This window comes from Chanodichthys erythropterus, chromosome 18, assembly GCF_024489055.1.
Source record: "Chanodichthys erythropterus isolate Z2021 chromosome 18, ASM2448905v1, whole genome shotgun sequence".
Taxonomy (NCBI): Eukaryota; Metazoa; Chordata; class Actinopteri; order Cypriniformes; family Xenocyprididae; genus Chanodichthys; species Chanodichthys erythropterus.
In genome coordinates this window covers 23,532,515-23,553,092 of record NC_090238.1, presented here as the reverse complement: position 1 = coordinate 23,553,092, position 20,578 = coordinate 23,532,515, and the positions used below count along the sequence as shown (strand labels likewise).

At 36.6% G+C, this 20,578-nt stretch overlaps 1 protein-coding gene across 18 annotated transcripts in view; it reads left to right on the top strand.

Moving 5' to 3' along the window:
• The window catches only part of ank3a (ankyrin 3a), an 85,788-nt gene that overhangs the window by 18,907 nt on the left and 46,303 nt on the right, over positions 1 to 20,578 (top strand). For 15 of the 18 annotated variants that reach the window (XR_010892473.1, XM_067366610.1, XM_067366597.1 and 12 more), the window contains 14 exons: positions 1,392 to 1,589; positions 1,928 to 2,026; positions 2,228 to 2,326; positions 3,195 to 3,293; positions 3,461 to 3,658; positions 3,784 to 3,882; positions 7,202 to 7,399; positions 7,480 to 7,578; positions 7,721 to 7,819; positions 7,901 to 7,999; positions 8,861 to 8,956; positions 10,196 to 10,268; positions 11,132 to 11,170; positions 15,241 to 15,364. Coding sequence is in view for 17 of the 18 variants with exons in the window: in XM_067366610.1 (XP_067222711.1) it covers positions 1,392 to 1,589; positions 1,928 to 2,026; positions 2,228 to 2,326; positions 3,195 to 3,293; positions 3,461 to 3,658; positions 3,784 to 3,882; positions 7,202 to 7,399; positions 7,480 to 7,578; positions 7,721 to 7,819; positions 7,901 to 7,999; positions 8,861 to 8,956; positions 10,196 to 10,268; positions 11,132 to 11,170; positions 15,241 to 15,364 (1,619 nt within the window). In the remaining variant the exon portion in view is untranslated. The remainder of the gene's footprint in view (positions 1 to 1,391; positions 1,590 to 1,927; positions 2,027 to 2,227; positions 2,327 to 3,194; positions 3,294 to 3,460; positions 3,659 to 3,783; positions 3,883 to 7,201; positions 7,400 to 7,479; positions 7,579 to 7,720; positions 7,820 to 7,900; positions 8,000 to 8,860; positions 8,957 to 10,195; positions 10,269 to 11,131; positions 11,171 to 15,240; positions 15,365 to 20,578) is intronic. The other 3 variants (XM_067366606.1, XM_067366603.1, XM_067366602.1) reach the window with 1 other exon arrangement.

Genomic DNA, 20,578 nt, shown 5'->3' with positions numbered 1-20,578 from the left:
GTAGGAATCTGATATTTCACCATAGATTGTGGTTTTAGGTGCCAAAGCAGGAGGGATTTCCTGTTATACTTACAAGGGCTTCAAAATGACAACATAGATGCATCAATTTCTTTATACGTTGGCCCTCTTTGCACATTCGATTCTAATTTGTAAGGCTATCCTGCAGGTTTTGTGTAGAACAGTCTGTTTAAATATTTATCTACTGTATAGAAGTTATCCAGTTTGTTTTATAGAGAACAGTTAAGGTGTGGTCACATTTAGCATTGTTTGGCAAATTTTCGCAGTCTAATCCAGTCATTTCAATAGGAATCCAGGCAATAAGGAATTTCGCTTGAGGGCAAAAGATTCCCTAAGCAGATTTCGCATTGGGTTCAGTTAGGCATGCAAATTCACTTTGACCAACAGACGGCTGCTTGTTTTGAAAGCGACTTGTGTGTGAGCTATGCTTCATATTTGGCAATATGCCATATTATTGAAAATAGACAATGGCTCTTTTTTTCTTTTTTGCACCTTTATTTTCTATCACTAGTGGTCAACCGATCAAGACTGGTCAAGGCTGATATACTGGCCGATTTTAATTATTGGCAACGGCCGATAGGTTTTTATGTTTGGCTGACAAGCTTTTACTTTGCTAATGCAAATATATTCATGTCATATTCACTGTGTACTATATGTAAATTTAGCATCATTGCTCTTTATTTGAGAAAATATGATTCCCATTGCACACAAACTTACCAGCTTACTTCCTTTATAGATGTTTATCCTTTATTTGTGAATAATACTGTAATAGGATTACAGAACCAAAACGCTGTTAAAATACAAATCTTTTCATCATATCAAATGTACTTTTTTAAATTATTTATTTCTATTTTAGTAAATATTATTTAAAATAAATGTAAATTTCATTGCAGCATGGGTTTAATTACTAATTACTATCTTTAAATTAAATTGTGTGATATAATTTATACCAACTTTATATTGGCCATTGGCCGCCTTGCTCACTAACACCATGTCTACACTGGACGCAACTGTTGACACGTCACATTGGGCCGGGCTGCAACAGCTAGAAGCTGTCTACACTAGACATGACAAAGAGACCATTGCAAATCCATTTGTCCTTCTTATAAGAAGTATCGCCAGTGATTGGAGTATGTCATAAATAGAACTAGGCATCAGTTTATTGGGATTCGTTGTGTCGTGTTGCACTGCATCCAGTGTAGACAACATCACTGATTATAATGGGTTCTGTTGTCTTTTGTCGCATTGCACCTCTCTCGTCCGGTGTAGACACAGCGTAAGACATTGGCTTTTGCCATCAAAAAATCTATATTGACCAACCATTATCTATCAATCTCATTAAATGGACATTGCTATTTTTTGGTTTACTATAGAACGGTCTGTCTCCACTGCACATGGCGACCCAAGGGGATCACCTAAATTGTGTCCAACTGCTCCTCCAGCATGATGCCCCTGTGGATGATGTCACCAACGATTACTTGACTGCACTGCATGTGGCCGCTCACTGCGGACATTACAAAGTGGCCAAAGTCATCGTAGATAAGAAGGCCAACCCTAACGCTAAAGCCCTGGTGAGAGCAAAGAGAAAAAGAGAACCATACACAATCAAATACCTTCTCGCTGTTTCCTTTCTCCCTCAAAGGGTGACTGGGTTCATTTTCCTGTGTTAACAGATGCAGCTGTATGAATGTTAATCTCTCACTTCACAATGCGCAAGACAAATACATAGTTGTGCATGTTGCCATAGTGATACTGAGACATTTTAATGACAGTTAACTTGATGTGAAGTTTAAATAGATAAAATGATCATAATCAGCCAAAGGAAGGTTTTTGTGGTTACCCACTTCTGGTAAAGGTGGGTGTGGTGGTATCTCAGTCAAGCAGAGCATTTTTGTGTTCACATCAACAGAATGGTTTCACACCTCTTCATATTGCCTGTAAGAAGAACAGAGTAAAGGTGATGGAACTGCTGCTGAAACATGGAGCGTCATTGCAGGCAGTCACTGAGGTATGAGAGAGATATGAGGATTGAATGTTCATTAAAAACATATGCTATGTGATATAGTGCCATAAAAGCACTAGAAATTCATTGTCTAGTTCTGAATTTAATTTAATGTTCATAGTTGTAGTGTGTATATGCTTCTGTAATATAATGGAACAAGCAATTTTATAGTGAAGTTTTCATATTTTGTTTTTTGGTTGTTTGTAGTCGGGGTTGACACCCATCCATGTTGCTGCATTTATGGGTCATGAGAACATAGTGAAACAGCTCACCCATCACGGAGCCTCACCCAACACCACCAACGTGGTACATTTCCTCTTTTAGACATACATTCTGTGAAACTTTTACTTTTGAAAAGTTACTTTTGGATTTTCTGTCATTTTAAACATTCTATCATACACACAACTTTGCGTGTTAGTATATTGCATTGTTCTGTCTCAATCTAAATTGATACAAATGAAATTATATATTAGTAAGAAAAAAATATATAATAACAAAATTAATTTCATTTTGAGTGTGTTTGTTTGTGTATGTGTGTGTTCTGGCATATGTGTTTTATGAGGACGCAAATGTGTATAATGACATGGGTATTAAAACGTAAACATGGTTTATGAGGACACTTCCTGTATCCTCATAAACTAAATGGCTTAAAAAGATACTAAACAGTGTTTTTTTGAAATTCAAAAAATTCAGAAAGTTTTCTGTGATGGTTTAGGGGTAGTGTAGGGGGATAGAATATGCAGTTTGTACAGTATAAAAACCATTAAGCCTATGGAGAGTCCCCGTAAACCACATATCAACGTGTGTCTGGTGTGTGTGTGCGTGTGTGCACGTGTGATTTATCTGAATGAGAACACCAATACAAAATTTATTCATGGAAAAGTTTTGGTTGATATCTTTATATATATATATATCTTTATATATATATATATATATATATATATATATATATATATATAATAGAATTTGCATAATTGGCTGTACTGGATTAAAAATACTCCATAATGTTAATATAAATATAAATATTATGTAATATTTATAATTCATAATTATAATTATTCAATTCTTTATACTTATTCAATAATTCTTTATAATTAATTTTGAATTAATGTATTAAAGCTTGCAAATCACATGCACTTTATCAAATGTTCTGGACATGAATGTTGTATTGTAGAGAGGTGAAACAGCACTTCACATGGCAGCAAGGGCTGGCCAGGTTGATGTTGTCAGATACCTGCTACAGAATGGTGCTAAAGTGGACATCAAAGCCAAGGTGAGACACACACAAGCTCCAATTTGAATAAACTATCCACATCCTGCCACACATACGATTAGAACATGACAGATGATAAATGTGCTTTGCAGTTTTGTCTCTCATCTCATCTCTCTCTCTCTCTCTCTCTCTCTCTCTCTCTCTTTTTCCATATCAACAATTTCTAGGATGACCAAACAGCACTGCATATAGCTAGCCGTCTGGGAAAGTTGGATATTGTACAGCAGTTGCTGCAGAAGGGGGCACTACCCAATGCTGCCACCACCTCCGGCTACACCCCTCTCCACCTTGCCGCCCGTGAGGGTCATCAGGAGATAGCAGCTCTCCTGCTGGAGCAGGGAACCTCACTCTCTGCAGCAACTAAGGTGTTTGTGTGTTTGTGTTTGTGCTGTGTGCCCACATACAGTGGGGTTCAAACATCTGTATTGAGTATCTTTTTCACTGTTTTTTGTTTCCTTTCCTTCATTCATCCCCATATATAAATCCACAGAAAGGATTCACTCCCCTACATGTGGCTGCAAAGTATGGGCAGTTGGAAGTGGCCAATCTTCTACTGCAGAAGAAAGCTGCACCGGATGCAGCAGGAAAGGTTGGTGAACATATGCATATATTATGAATGGCTGGGTCAAATTTGTATAGTGATGGAACATTTATGAGTCCCCTTGTGCATTTCATAATACAGTTTGTTCTTATCCCAAATGGTGCACTTGATGTGGACTTCACTTGGGCTTACACTTTAGGCATTCGTAAAATATAATATAATATAAATACAATGAAATATTTACATTTGAAATGTTTCTTGCAAAAAAAAAAAAAAAAAATACATGGCCACTTTCGAAAGGCTTCAATGGAGAAACCTGCTTTTTGTAGCCAGATGGTGTAGTTACAACATCTACCAGCAGGGGCTAACTGGGCCACACTAACCAGCCAAACCATGATGCCTTAAACCACAAGGACAGAGGGTGGCATTTGGGACAGGGCCTTCATTTGTCTTCATCTTGTCTGTTCATCTGTGTCAACCTTCCTCCAAATGGTTCCTCCTCACCATTCTTAAACTACAAAGTATGGTTGTCACCCACATAACTATATTGAGAGAATCACAGAGCTGATGAGTTTTGCTGTTTTTCCTAAGTGTCATTACATCATCTGTGCTGTCATGAAGGTCTGGTTTCCTTAACAAAGATTAAGCTTTTTAATAAGTACAACAATAGTATACAGATATACATAAATATTGCATAGAAGCTTAATCTGTGTTAAGGAAAGACACATTCATCCTTTTTTCACTTCATATTATGTGTGAGCTCATTGGTGCTTGCTTAATATGGAGGCCCAAACCTGCAGAAATTAAAATAAATACACAGATAGATAAATAAATGTAATAATAGGAAAATGAATAAATTACTTGTATAGCTTTTTACACTGAGAAAATATTGCCAATTCAGGGCAGCATTTCCCAAAAGCATTGCAAACCTAGGTTCAGATAAACCTAGTAAACCTAGTCAAGATTTTATATGTGATTACAAAATAAACACAGGTATTAGACTAGAAATCTACCAGCCACTGAGTGTCTTGGTGTCATCAACCTAAAATCTGAATGAATAAAAGAATAAAAATAAATACAGAAAATAATAAATGAAGAAAGTAATACAAAAATAAATTCAGCATTAAATTGAATTAAAAATTAATTATATTTGTTTTATCAAGACATTTATTATTTTATTTATTTTAATATAATTACATTTTATACATGTTATATACTATACGTTTTATATATTTATTTATTTTTAATTTCTGCAGGTTTGGTCCTCCATAATCTTAATGTGGTTTGCTGGGATTTCTTCCCTCTAACTTTAACATGGTGTGTGTGTGTGTGTGTGTGTGTGTGTGTGTGTGTGTGTGTGTGTGTGTGTGTGTGTGTGTGTGTGTGTGTGTGCGTGTGTGTACATCCATTCGTGTGCACACCCATGTACTGTATGTGCTGACATACATGCATGCGTCCTATCTATGTTTGTGTGTATGTGTGTTGCATGCTGGCGTGGGTGCTTGTGATCGTGCTGGGGTCTGTGTGTATATTGTAGACTGGGTTAACACCGCTGCATGTGGCTGCTCACTATGATAATCAGAGAGTGGCTCTGTTACTGCTGGACCAGGGAGCATCTCCTCATTCTGCAGCGAAGGTACGAGATTGGGTTGCTGGTTTAACCCTTCCTTGCTGTTTACCATTGAAGGTCTAGTGTAACTATTATTGACCCTACATATCAAGTTACAATGTGCTGTTTGACTTTGTTGCCATGTTTCAAATCACATTTGTAGAGGATGTCATGAAGGCTGAAATTTTGATGTTAAATTGCATGAAATCTGATTAACTTTAAAGGAACACTTCACTTTTTTTGAAAATAGGCTCATTTTCCAACTCCCCTAGAGTTAAACAGTGGAGTTTTACCGTTTTCGAATCCATTCAGCCGATCTCCAGGTCTGGTGGTACCACTTTTAGCATAGCTTAGCATAGTTCATTGAATCTGATTAGACCGTTAGCATCTCGCTCAAAAATTACCAAAGAGTTTCAATATTTTTCCTATTTAAAACTTGACTCTTCTGTAGTTACATCTTGTACAAAGACTGACGAAAAATGAAAAGTTGCGATTTTCTAGGCCGATATGGCTAGGAACTATACTCTCATTCCGGCGTAATAATCAAGGAACTTTGCTGCCGTACCATGGGTGCAGCAGGCGCAATGATATTACGCAGGTTCTCTCACAGATGTCTCCAGGGTTGCAAGGCCCGCTCCCTGTGCAAACAGGGGGTCACAGCCGCTGTGTAATATCATTGCGCCTGCTGCGGAATAAGAGTATAGTTCCTAGCCATATCGGCCTAGAAAATCGCAACTTTTCATTTTCCGTCGGTTTTAGTACACGATGTAACTACAGAAGAGTCAAGTTTTAAATAGAAAAAATATTGAAACTTTTTGGTCATTTTTGGTCAGTCTAATGGTCTAATCAAATTCAATGAACTATGCTAAGCTATGCTAAAAGTGGTACCGCCAGAATCGGAGATCGGCTGAATGGATTCGAAAACGGTAAAACTCAACTGTTTAACTCTAGGGGAGCTGGAAAATGAGTGTTCCTTTAAGCAAAATAAAATAAACTCACTCAATCTGACCCACAACAGCAAGGAAGAGTTGTTAAACAGGCCATATTCTCACATTGAGCTCTGCAGAAGTGATTTCTTATTATTTTTATTTTGTGTTACATAAACATATGTAAACATATCTAAAACATGAATATGGGATATTTTATTTGCGGAACAAATTGTGTAAGATATAAAGGTTTGTTGTCAGAGATATGTCTTGAATTAATTGTATTATTTAAATTTTGATTATTCAGAGTGGCTAAAGGGACAAGGTTATGCTTTGGTGTTCTCTTTTTTTTGTTTTTTTTTAACACAAATTTTCTCACCTAAGTTTCTTAGGTGAATGCAAAAGCTTTGCAAGCTAACACAAAAGCAATGAAATATCATTTTTCCTCCTATTTCATATTTTTTTCCATGACCTTGTCCCTTTTGATTTATGCTTAAGGAGGAAAAAATCTTGTTTTTTGTTATGTATTGGATATGTTTTTAGAGCATTTTGGGGTATTTTAATGAAAAACAAGGCAAAAATATGGATTAAGTATATGATTTTTTTGCAATTCTAAATTTCATGCCTTGCTTTTTCTCAGAGTTGATGTACCTGGAGTGATGTTAATGTAATCTCCATGGTAACAAGCTGGGAATTTGGAAGGGAAAGAAATGCTTGCTTTGTCAAGAAAAGTACTAGAAAAAAAACTAAGAAAAGATTGCATGCATGCATAATATATCAAATAAAAAAATTACTGAATCTTTGCATTTTGTTTCTTTCTCATTCTCTGTAGAATGGCTACACGCCTCTTCACATTGCAGCTAAGAAGAATCAATTGGAGATTGGGACAACGTTGCTGGAATATGGGGCGGAGTGTAACACAGTGACCCGTCAGGGCATCAGCCCCCTCCACCTGGCAGCACAGGAGGGCAGTGTGGACCTTGTCTCCTTGCTGCTTAGCAAACATGCTAATGTTAATATGGGCAATAAGGTAAACATACTTACACCTTTCAGAGCATAAAAATTGGGGAATAAAAGTAGTTTGACTCACTGTGTGTGTTTGTAAAACAGAACGGTCTCACGCCGCTGCACCTGGCTGCACAGGATGACAGGGCAGGCGTTGCTGAAGTGCTGTTGAACCATGGAGCAGAAATTGATGGCCAAACCAAGGTCAGGGGTCTGATTTTGTGGTGTTTTCATAGATTACATAACCAGCACAAGCAGACTGATTCATTCAGAGGTTCACTGTCAACTGTGCTGCATGTTTGTATCAGTATCTGATATTCACTTGTCTTTCTTATTCTCCTAATAGAGTGGTTACACACCGTTGCACGTGGCATGTCACTATGGCAACATGAAGATGGCCAACTTCCTGTTAGAAAATCAGGCCAGGCCTAATGCCAAAACAAAAGTGAGTCTGTTTGTAGCTTGTCAAAAGATATATTATCTTTTTTTGCATGTAAACTGACTCTTGCTGTCGTTCTGTGCATAGAACGGTTACACACCTCTTCACCAGGCAGCACAGCAAGGCCACACCCACATCATTAATATGCTGCTTCAGTATGGAGCTTCAGCCAATGAGCTCACAATGGTGAGTACTGAGGCAGAAATGTATACTTTATTCAGCTAAATTGATCAAAAGTGACAGTAAAGACTTTTACTGTACATTGTTGAGAAAACTATTTTAAATAAATGGTGTTCTTTTATTCATCAAATAATCATGAACAAAATGCATTGCTGTATAATAAAAATATTAAAGTAAGCATAAAAATCTAAATTGACAATTCATGTGCCTTCTAATCTTTCATCAAAATAACTTCCCCTCCCTCTTGAAATGATATCTCTTCTCTTCTCTTACTTTTCTGATGTGTTTACTGGTGTGAGTGCAGGACAATCTGTCACTAGCATCAATAGCAAACCACAACAAGCCAATGATCAAATCAAAATCATGTCCCACTCTACATTTTTTCTTGTTTTTTCTTGTTTTTCTTGTTTCTTGAGAAGCCGTTTCACTCAGATATTCAGATATATCATTTTCAACAAAGAAAATGATTCAAATTAGAATATTACATTTTTAAAACTTATTCAATTAGAAAACAGTTATTTAAAACTGTAGTAATACTTTATTTTAAGGTATCATTGTTACACTGTAATTACATTTAAGTACTGAGTAATATTAAGTAACTACATGTACATACTATAGGATTAGGGTTTGATTTAGTTTAGGGTTAGTAGCATGTAATTATGCATCATTTATGGTTATTACTATAGTAACTACATGTAACATATGTAACAATGACAATGTAAAATAAAGTGTTAGCAAAAAATCTTACAGACCCAGAACTTTTGAATAGTAGTGTACCTTTCACATCTCTCTCCTTTCCTCAAGAAATGCCTCATTTACAGATAATACAGTATCCAGTTATTTTTTGTGTGTCTGTGTGTGTGGCAGAATGGGAACACGGCTCTCTCCATCGCTCGGCGACTTGGGTACATCTCCGTAGTGGACACGCTGAGAGGAGTTACAGATGAAAACCTCATTGCCACGGTAACATACTTAACTCTCCTGACCACCCATTCTGCTTCCCTCAACATCCTCTACCGCAGCAACAATGTCCACAATTTACTTAGAATACCAGGCAATCTGTCTTTTATTTCATAATTTCAGTCCAAATTTCTCTGCCCTCTAATAGTCGATTAAACATTAGTCGACGAGAAGAGGCTTAGTCGACCAAGATTTTATTAGTCAAATATGGCTTATCATTTAAAACGTGTAAATAGTAGCAACCTTACATGGTCTCTCTCTCTAAAGTTAACCTAAATAATGAGGTGCGCTATTATTAGGTGCATATTCAAGTGATTGTGTGAAAGCTAAAGTATAGTGCGCTTTACTCATAGTCATTTTTGTTCACACAGATAAGAGTAATACATCATTCCAAACTGTAAAGGATCTCCATTTATTTGTGTACACTCACAATAACAACAAAACGTTGTGCTTTTGTAAAATAAAGAAAACAAACAGGATGCCATCTCGGTCTCCCCGTACTGCAGCGTAAATAAACCAAAACTCAGCATATAGTCTACTTGCCTCATAGACATGAAAAATATATCTATGGAAAGTTTGAAGTGTCTACTTTTAAACAAACCAATTCGAATCAAAAACAAATACTCTCTGATTACGTAATCCATATGACAGGTCTATAGGTGCATTCACTATAGCTGTGGAGATGACTAGTCAGCATTGTCGACCTCATCTTTGCAGCCGACACTGACTCAGAAAACACTATAATTTAATAATACATACTTAAAAGGTTTCCTTGCAATTTTTCCAGACACATTCAAAATCATTACGCTTGCCGGTGCTTTACCGGTAATATAAACATGCGATTAGTCGACTTATTGGTTTAAATGAACGACTACTAGTCGACTAGAAAAATCTTTAGTCCTAATTAGAATTTTAGATATACTGCATTTTATTTTTCAATCGATATTGTGTATTTAATCATTCATGTGCATTTCTTCTATTTTTTACATTTAGATTACCTTTAAAAACTGTAAATGATTTTAGTTTTTACTGTTATATTTTTTAATTAAATCCTTAATTTACTGCTTATCAGACATAACATGAAAATAACATCCAAAATTTTTACATTGATAGTTTGGCAGTATAATACAATAATATGATACAATATATCAATATAATTTGCCTTTTTATGCTATTTATTCTTATGGGAGTCTCAGTATCTCTAACTTTTGTTGTATTTTGCATGTTTTCCATTTTTTCCAGCCTGTAACTGAGAAACACAAGATCAATGTCCCGGAGACCATGAATGAGTTCCTCGACATGTCTGATGATGAAGGTACAGCTGAACTAGGGCTGATCTAAACACACAACCACACACAAAGTTTCACTTTTTCTTTGTGAACTTTATACACTCTAAAAATGCTGGGTTAAAAACAACCCAATTTGGGTTGAAAATGGACAAACCCAGCAATTGGGATGTTTTAATCTAGCGGTAGGGTTAAATGTTTGCCCAACCTGCTGGGTAGTTTTATTTAACTCAACTATTGTTTAAAAATTACTGTATTGCTTAATTAAAATTAACCCAAAGTATGTTGGAAATGAACATTTATTAATGTTCAATGAATAATTATTAAACAATAAACATTTATTAAATTGCTTATTAATAAATTTATATTAATAAACTATTAAACTATTACATTTATATTAATAAAATATTAAAGCTTATTAATAAACATTCACCTTTTGTCTATTATTGTTGCCTCTAATTGCATCTGGTTTTTAATTTCCCAACTATTTTGGGTTCATTTTAAACTAGCCATATAGCAATTTTTAAACAATAGTTGGTTTAAATAAAACTACCCAGCAGGTTGGGCAAACATTTAACCCAACCGCTGGGTTGGTCCATTTTCAACCCAAATTGGGGTTTTTTAGAGTGTAGGTTTATACTGCTGAAAAGAGCTCTTTATCTGCTGTGACCATATGCACGCTGAGTCAGTGAGGCAGTTGTTGAAATATTATTTAAATTAGTCTCGCCACCAGTGGTATATTCAAATTTAGGTATGTTGACAGTTGCCCCACTTGCTTGAACCATGATCACTGGGCTAACACTATATGCCTTCATTATTCTGTGTGACAATGTGTGTGCGTGTGTGTGAGCGTGAATGTTTAACCTATTGCTGTGTACTGTATGTTTGACAGCTGTGAAAGATCATGAAGCCCTGACTGATGGGGAAGAAGGTACACATTTTCGCAGCTCTGTTTTTTTTCTCCCTTTTTTAATCATTCCTCGCTTCACGCACACACTCGCTCGGCTTAGATGCGTTCCTCTTGCCTGGCTTTGCAGTGTGCTGTGTGTGTTTTCTTGAGTCTGTATGCACATAACCAGAGTGTGATTGCTGTAATTTCCTGTGGATGCTAACTTGACACCAGTTTTTTTTTTTCTTTCATATAAACACATATTTACAAATGCTCACATGTAGAAACACAATAACAGATGCCCACAAAAGCCTGTATGTGACTCATATGGTTGCCTGGGATACAGTGAAGCTGACGTGCAGTGGATCAGGAGGAGAAGAAAACACTCCACGTGTTGACTATGATGTCAAACTCTCTCTCTCTCCTCTCCTGGTGCAACGCTGAAATATTCATGAGCTTAATGTCCCTCTCTGCACCCCTCTCCATGGTTACGCAGAGAGCTGAGGGTGTATGGTTACAATGTGTGTCAGCAGATATGCTTAGAATCCCGCAGGTGACACTGGCTTGGCCCACAGGTGTCACCCCTCTACCTGAGAGCGAGAGAAGCATGCAAAATAATCAGAGAGGGATACAGAGACAATCTTGGAATATAATAAAGCAGTAGAATGCATAAGTCTAGTGTTGAAACTGCGGTCTGAGCTGTATGCTGTGAGGTTAAGTGTGCATTAGTGCATGTGTGTGCGTGTGTTAGCAGCAGACGCCTATAATATATATATAAGTTGTCTGTGTAATCCTGTTGAGCTGTGCAGGCAGGCCTCATGTCGGTCAGCACAAGTGAACACTGCACCTTTGATCTCCACACGTACACACACCTGCTTTTTGTCATATAATGGTGGAGACTGACTGACATCTATTGTTTTTATTTTATGCTAATTATATTTGCTATACCTTAACCCTAGCCCTTCCTTATAGAAAACCTTTTTGCATATCTAGATTTTAAAATTATTACATTAACTTTCTAACCAGTGTTATCTTATATCATTATAGTTTTTATTAATATTTCGAATTAGCCTTTATTTTTATGTTTTCAGTTTTCATTTCAATTTTAAGTTAATTTTTAGTCATTTTTCATAACATTTTGTTGTTTTAAAATATTACTATTTAGTTTAGTTTTCAGTTTTATTTATTTCCAGTTAGTAATTTTAGTGCTTTAACTCAAGGCTGCATTTCTAAATTTTTCAGCCAATGAATTTTCATGACTTTTTCAGTCGTTTGTGATGACTGGATAGGGGTCATTTAAAATAATTTTATTTTATAGAGATCATTCTCTATTTTCTTTCATTAAGAAAGTGATGAAACCACTTTTTGTCATACAAATGAATTCATAATTGTTATTCAAAAAAAACTTAGCTTTTTAAATTTGCTATATTTTTATCATTTAATGTTTTTCAAATTATGTTTTAAAATTTTATTTGCATGAGTATCAAGGCCTAGAAATCACACTTTTTAAGTTCCCTGATATTTTCCAGGTCTGTGTGTACCACGTGTTTAATCCCTTCATTAAACTGTTTTAATTGTACTATCATTTTATTACAGTGTAGGTCAGTTAAATAGTCATTATGGGATATTTCATGTATTTAAGCAAAGCCTGATCCTTCCCACACACAACAAAGTGCCAAATACATTTAAATACACACATGGTCAAAAGGAGATGTTGTGTGCATAACTGTAGGTACAGTACTAGAGAGAAGGATGAACTTCCTTACAGTTATGTAATGTTCTTTAGCACTTTGTAATGAGTAGAATGTTCTACAGTAAAGACCTAGACATTAGTTGATAAACTTTAGCCCATGCAGACCTGTTAACTTAGTAAGATCGTTTCATTCCGAAGCCCCCAAATTAGACCTAAACACCTACAATACTGTCATGCATAAAATTATTCAGACGTGTGCATCTCAAGCAGTGTGGACCACTTCTGATGTCCACAAGTTAGTTTTCAACATGTTTCTATAAATTTGTGATTTTTTTTTTTTTTTTTTTGACCCTCAGAAGTAGCCAAACCAGCACACAAACACATTAGAGAAGTGCTTGCACTGTCTCCCTCCCTTCATTCTCCTGAGAGAACTATGTTGACAGTACTTGGTGTCTTATTACCACCTTGCACATGCTGCTAGACCTGCAAAATCTTCAACAACACACACACACACACACACACATACACTGGACCTGCTCTGTTTCTGCGCGCGCGCCTGTTGTGTGTGTGCTTGCGCGCACGCGGGAGGCTGGAAAAAGAGCAGAGCTGCCCTGACATGTGAGAGTGCAGCTTTGGTAGATCCTCCTTCGCTTGACCCAGGCTGCCTTGTGATTCAACTTTTACCGGGCGAATGAACGGATGTAAATTTCGCACATACAGTGCCACGAGAGTTCTGGTCGACTCGGGACGACCGACTCTCACATGACCAACCGGAATAGACCAACCTTACCATCACTCATTTTCTCAAAGGATACAGACTTCATTGAGAACTGAACGAATAATCGGGGGAATACGCTAATAACGGATATATCAGTATCGGAGTGGGATATGGCAGCGCTTTTATGTGAGTGTTTGATAGGGATTGTCGGTGTGTCAGAATACTGCGGTGTTTTGGGGCTCTGCTGCATACAGTGTTCACCGGCTGGACGCTGCTGGATATATTCAAATGGGCACTTTTAAAACTCAAAATGACGTCAAATGCCGTGTCTTCTATTTCTAGACAGGGTCATCTAGTAGTCTTTGACATGAGTGTTCTTTGTCATTAAGTCGTTAATTCGGTACCGGAGTAGAAAGGAATTAGCGAGCCTGTTTGGGAAACGGAGGAGTTCTGTAGCGGGAGGGGAGGGGCTGCAGCACGGAGAGAGAGAGGACAAGCAAAAGTCGCGTTTATGAGAGATACGACAAAGATGTTGGCCGTGTCTCAAAACCTTGAGAACCTTGCCTACCCTGATGTCATTATGTGCATCATAGGCGTCCTAATCTTGTAAAATAACGACAGTCTGAACCCCTTGAAAGCTGTCTGCATAGACCGCGTTTAATGTTTATGATAATGTCTAGTAACGTTAGTTAGCAGCTAATGAGATTTGAGACGCAGACGTTGCTTTTTATAAGTGTTTTATCGCGCGGCAGTAGTGACTATTTGTTTGTTTTTCGCGAGAGGTTTAACATTTAAGTGCTACAAAAACGGTTACGATTGAATATGTTATTAAACTATACAAACCAACATGCCTAAACTGTTTTGCTGGTGCAGGTAGATCGTCTAGCTGTTCTAAAAGTAACCAATACCCACCTAAAGCTAGTCAACAGAACAGCAAACCATCTTAGGTGGGTTATAAAAGTGTTTTTTTTCTTCTCTCTATTAGACAATAAAAGCAGATACGGGTTATCATGTTTCATATAATGTAAAACATTAAATTAATTTGATCTAAATGATTTTTTATTGTCATATTTTATATTTTCCCTGAAAACAAACTGCTTAAAAGATGCCAGCCTAAGATGATTTGCTGGTCTTACCAGATTTAATCTAGTCTCCTAGCTTGACCTGCATGTACATGCTCCAAACTCCTCTAAAACCAGCTGCAAACCAGCATAGCCTAATTTTAGGGTTTTTTATCAGGTTTAAGAAACTTTTTGGGGTGTGATGGAAATGTGCTTCATAGCAGGAGACGCAGTGGTGTCCTGATGCAGCAGTAACCGTTCCCTGTGTGTTAGTGAAATATCGCCACCTAAGCTTCTGTTATTCACACAGTGGGACAGAAAACCACCCAGGTGTTACGTGACATAGATTAATAATCTAGAAGTTGTGAGCTGGATGTTTGCATGACACAAGAAGACTGTGGGCTGGTAGGTTCACCCCACAAGAGATGATCCACAAATTATTACCATTGTGCATTCAAAGCAAGACACTTAACCTCAGATTGCTCTAGTGGGACTGTCTTGGCAATAATTGTACTGTAAGTCACTTTGGGATTTATTTAATTAGAAAAACGAAGGGGAACTGACTGCCGCAGCTGCTGATAGGTCACCTTACCCGTTCACCTTCAAGTGAGCTCACCTTCGGCCCGTCTCATCCCTGCAGGTGAAGATGCGATGACTGGCGAGACTGAGAAGTATCTTCGGCCACAGGACCTGCGAGAGTTGGGGGATGACTCCCTGCCGCAGGAGGGGTACATGGGTTTCAGTATTGGAGCCCGCTCTGCCAGGTAATAGCACATTTACTTTATTTATATGGATGCTCTCTTTTTTGCGAAGCTGTTTGTTACATTTGCGCTGGTTCTCCATTAGTGGCAAATATTAGGTGTTGCAAGTTGCTGTGGCAGGTATATGGAGGTGTTTGGATGAAGGATCGTGTGGATAGATTTAGGATGTGGAGTTAGACAAGGAATAGTGTTCAGCTGGTCTTCTCTAAAAGCATTACATCTTAAAAGGCATGTAAATGGACTGCTAGTGAGCAAACAAACTAAAACACCAAGTCCAGGCTGTGGCTTGTTTTAATGACAGGACTTTTTGTATTGCATTAATAATTGTGCTTCAAGAACAGAAAGATGGTAGGAAACAGACCAGGAATGAAGGAAAGCCAAATCTTGGACAGATTCATTGTGCATTCAGTCTTCTTATCCTGTTGTTTACTGGAAATAAACAACGCTGGGATTTTGGTTCTCAGGAAACTGTTCTCACTACACAAATTCAACTCACCATGTGCCATTCAAGTTAAAGTATGCATGACATAAGTGTGTTTAGATAACAGGATAAAATTATGAGGAATTGTTATGCAAATAGTAACAGAAAAACACCTGTTTTACTCTTAGTGCAGACATTAATCTTTACAGTATTTAAAATTTTTAAAGAGGTGATATCATGCAGTTATCCCACTTTAGGCAAAATTGTTGCATGCTCTACTGCTGGGCAACCTTTGCTGAATTTTTAACAGTTATTCATGCTTGCAAACTGTGATTTTATCAAATATTAAAACTAGGGATGCTCATTTCGGTTAAATTTCTCGACCGACAACCGACGCTCGTTATCCGATTATTAACCGTTAACTGATAAGATTACAATATTGACGAGTGTCTGTGTCTTCCACGGGTTTATTTTAACATGCAAACAGCAGCATAGAACAGATAAACAACAGAACCTGGATTCACATTATCAAATTGTCACGCACCTGCAGCGTTTCTGACAGCAGAAAAAAATAATTTAAATAAAAGGCATAAAATAAATAGGCCTACACTAAATATTTTTCACTTAAATGTTTAACAAATTAAGATGACAAAACAAAAACACGGTGAATCCATTGAAGCTTTTAACAACCGGTATTTTAGACATTTTTTCCGTCAAATAAAAATAGCAGGCCTACCTCAAGGATTGTTATTGTTATGACCACGGACGGTGCACGTGTGCATACCGAACGCGTCTTTCTGCGCTCATGGGCAAAGGAGTTTCTTTGAAAGGCTCGCGCACGAGACTAAGCGGAATGCGGGAAATGAAGTATACCATGGCCCTGAATTGTAATGGACTGGAGCTCACGGTTCACATCGAGAGAAATGGGAACGCGGGGGCACCGCTATGCGACCGCAAAAGGCACTTTCACTTTCGTGATCAAAGTGCATGCCACTGATAAGCTTTGTATTATGCAGTATTACAGTAGCTATACACATACCAATTAAACGCGCAGGTCTCCTCTCGTGCGTCCTCCCCACACTGTAAACCCTAATGCTCAAAATACTTAATTCGTTTCAGTAGGACAAACTTAAATTAAACAAATTAGTTCAGTTAAATTAACAGTTATGAGTATTTAAAACTTTCTTTTACTTTTGAGTTCACAGCACTGACATATTTCAAGTAAACTAAACTGTTTTAGTTGCAGCAGATTTCTAATTCCCAGCATGCTTTGCATCAGACTGTCTAAATGTTGAAATAAAGTGTTATTTTGTGTGTTTTTGCATAAGATTAACATAGGGAGACATAAGTTAGTGTTTAATGTTGTGTTATGTTGGGATTGACAGGGGGTTCTGTTATGTTAGTTTTGTAGGGTTACCATTCTGGTGAAGAGTAGACCGTGTGGTTAGGTTGAGGATGAGCTGCAAAACTTTTAAGACCACATATACTGTATGTTGTTTGATTATATACATGCAAGTATATATTGATAGTCTCTTTGATAATTATAATAGCATGTGTTTTTTGCTAACTAACATTTAACCAAGAATTGAATGTGATGTTTATGTAAATTAACTATATGTACTTGAGTAGGGCGAGGCTGAGAACTGTGGGAGTGAAAGAATGCCAGTGATGTGATTGTTAATGAGAGACACCTGTGCACCACACTAGCATTGCTCCACTTCCATGGCTCTCGGCCCCGCCCCACTTGTCACAAAAAAATTAAGTTCAACTAACTTAAAAAAAATAAGTTAGTTAACTTAAATGTTTTGAGGTAATAAGTTTCCTCAAATGTTTTGAGTATTCTGAACTTATTGAGTTTTACAGTGCACTGTGTCGCCGGTCGAGGCAATAATTTTCGTTTCGCTTTTAGATATCTCTTTTATTGATGCCATCAATGCTTTTAACTCAAAACAGTCCATAAACTACAAATCCTTCAGTCAAGCCAGCTCGCGCGTCAATCTGAGAGATCAGCCTCTTACCTTAAAGTGTCAAATTTCTCGGTTTCTGAATGGACGGTTTTGCTTGATTGACAAACGCTAACGTTCGGCCACGATTTATATACCATCGACCTGTCCTAAAACGTTAGCACGCTGTGATCGATTGCTTGGAAATGGTCAGTACTTCTTTTCGCTCGCTTCATTTTGCTTGTTGCTTAGCGAAATATGTCTGGCACGTGTGAAACGCCCGGTGAGTTAACAAATAAGCATATATGTATATATATAGCATATTTTTCTTTAACCATGCAGCAAAAAAAACAAAAAAATCGTTTAACTGATAGTATTAATCGGTTAAAATTCTTACTTTCGGTTAACGGTTAAACGGTCAATGCGAGCATCCCTAATTAAAACTGAAGTAACAATAGAGTTCTTGTAAAACGGACACATTAGTATAATTCACACCATTCGTTATAAATATTGTAAGATTGATTGGAGATATACAGTGTAATTAGATTTGAAAATAGGATTATGACTGCAAGTTCTATTTCAGCTTAAAGAAAGTATACATAGTAGATTTAAACTTGGTCACGTTTGGGTATGTGTCCATCAACACTTTAAATTTTAACGTAGGGCAAATTTAATTTTAAATTTTTAACGAATGTATTTTAACGTAAGTTATTCTTTCAAGAGCAGTGAATGATTTATCTTTGCCTTTTGTTGTTTGATTAACATTTATGACACAGTCTGAAGCAGTAATATTCGGCTTCTGTCACTTTAAGACTGAATGCACGGATCCAATATACTGTTTACACACGTTTTTTTTTTCAAATATTTACATTCACTTAAGACATAAAGGACTGTGTTTACAAGGATACTTACCAAAACAGCATTTTGACTTTTTTTGTGTGTTGGCTATTTGACCGTTTAAGGCACAAATCTGAAGCCCACAGTATACTTATGCGCATTCCGCTCCGTTTCGGAGAATACATACAGTAAGCCGACTGGGGAACAGTGTCTCTTTCGTGGCTTAATGCACTTATAATGACTTTTAATCAGGCACGTCCCAAAGTTTAGCAACAGTAAACTGCATTTTACAGCACTCACTTATTCGACTGATTTGGATGTTAATTTTGGCTTAGGGAGGAACGAAAGCGCACCACTGAATGTGGCAGGGGCATAATAATCATTTTACCCTGATTATCTTGTTTTCATAATCGTTGGAAGCCAAAGTCTAAATTGAAAATCAATTACGGTTAATCTCATAGCCCTATTTTAACATAAAGTTTACAGTATTTATGTGGGCTGAACAACCTAATGCATTGACCCATATTGTGTTTTGTTCCATTTCCTAAGTTGGTTTGGTATTTACATACACAGTATGGTTTATTAATGTTTTCTATCTGATTAGCAAAAATACTGAGTGGTAATGACTGCATAAAAGATGCCCGGATGACTAATTGTAGGCTAAATGTATTAATGATTAATGAAACATGATCAAATGGATCTTGACAGCCTTGAGAACACTTCATAACAAAGATGATGTCCTTGCAAGCATCGTCATCCAACCATATGTAGGACCCTATGAAATCCGTATTATTTTTTCCCAAATTCCGTTTTATTTTTTCCCAAATTCCGTTTTAATTTTTCTGGATTCCGTTTTTTTTTCTGTTTTATTTATTTTTTGACTCCATTTTAATGGTTAAATTAAATTTTAGTAATCAAAAAGCATGTCTAATTAATTGAAATAATAAATCTTGTCCAATTTACCAACAATTTAATAAAAGTTTAACAAAAAAATTAAAAAATTTTAGGGCCCTATGATAAACGTTTTATTCTTTCCCCTCAAATTTTATTTTTACCAAATTTTGTTTTCTGGATTCCATTTTAATGGTTTAATTCCATTTTAATAATCAAAAAGCATGTCTAATTAATTGAATTCTTAAAAACAACAATATTTATTAATTAAAAATATATTTTTATGATTTTTTTTTTCAGAAGTTCTGTTGTGTATTTAAATTTTTCTGGCAATCAAATGAAAATATACCATTTAATTTATCTTTTAATCATGAAATTAAACTTTTTTGTCAAACAATGTGCTGCACACCAGAGCTTTACTGTTAAAATTAAAACATGGAAGAAACACTGAGATTATTGTTTAAAAATATATTTTAATAATTTATTGTTAAATTAATTTATCTAAATTCTACTGTACAACAGTGATATATTTCTGTCAATTTAAATCAAACTTTTATTTTGACGGTTTGCCTAGAGCTTTGAGTTTCTCTGTGTTAATGACGGTAGTTTTCTCAAATTAATGCTGATGAAGTGACTTTCAGAGCAGCTCTGGAGATAAATTTGTGTGTTCATATAGTGAGGCGACAGAGGACGAAAACACAGCGAGTGTCGCACGTGCTTCAACGTGCGTGCGCCCCCGTACGATTGTGTGTGAGGCGGTGTGAGGTAAATGAAACCGCGCTTCCGCATCATTCATTTCAGAGGCACACAGGCATGCAGGATTCATGTTTAAATAGTCTTTTTGCGGTTTAATAATCACAGACACTAGCCTATATCATGATTTAATTCAAGTGTACTGACCTGCTTTTAATTCATTCATCTAAAATTTGACAAAAATTCAGTGACATTCCGCGTTATATAGTAAATTCTGTTTTTATGAATGGATTCCGCAATTCTGTCCGCGATTCCGTGATCGCGGAAATTATAGGGCCCTACATATGCAAAATCCGATCTGATATTAGACATTTTAGAAAAAAGTAACATGTAGGGCTGTCAAATGATTAATCGCGATTAATCGCATACAAA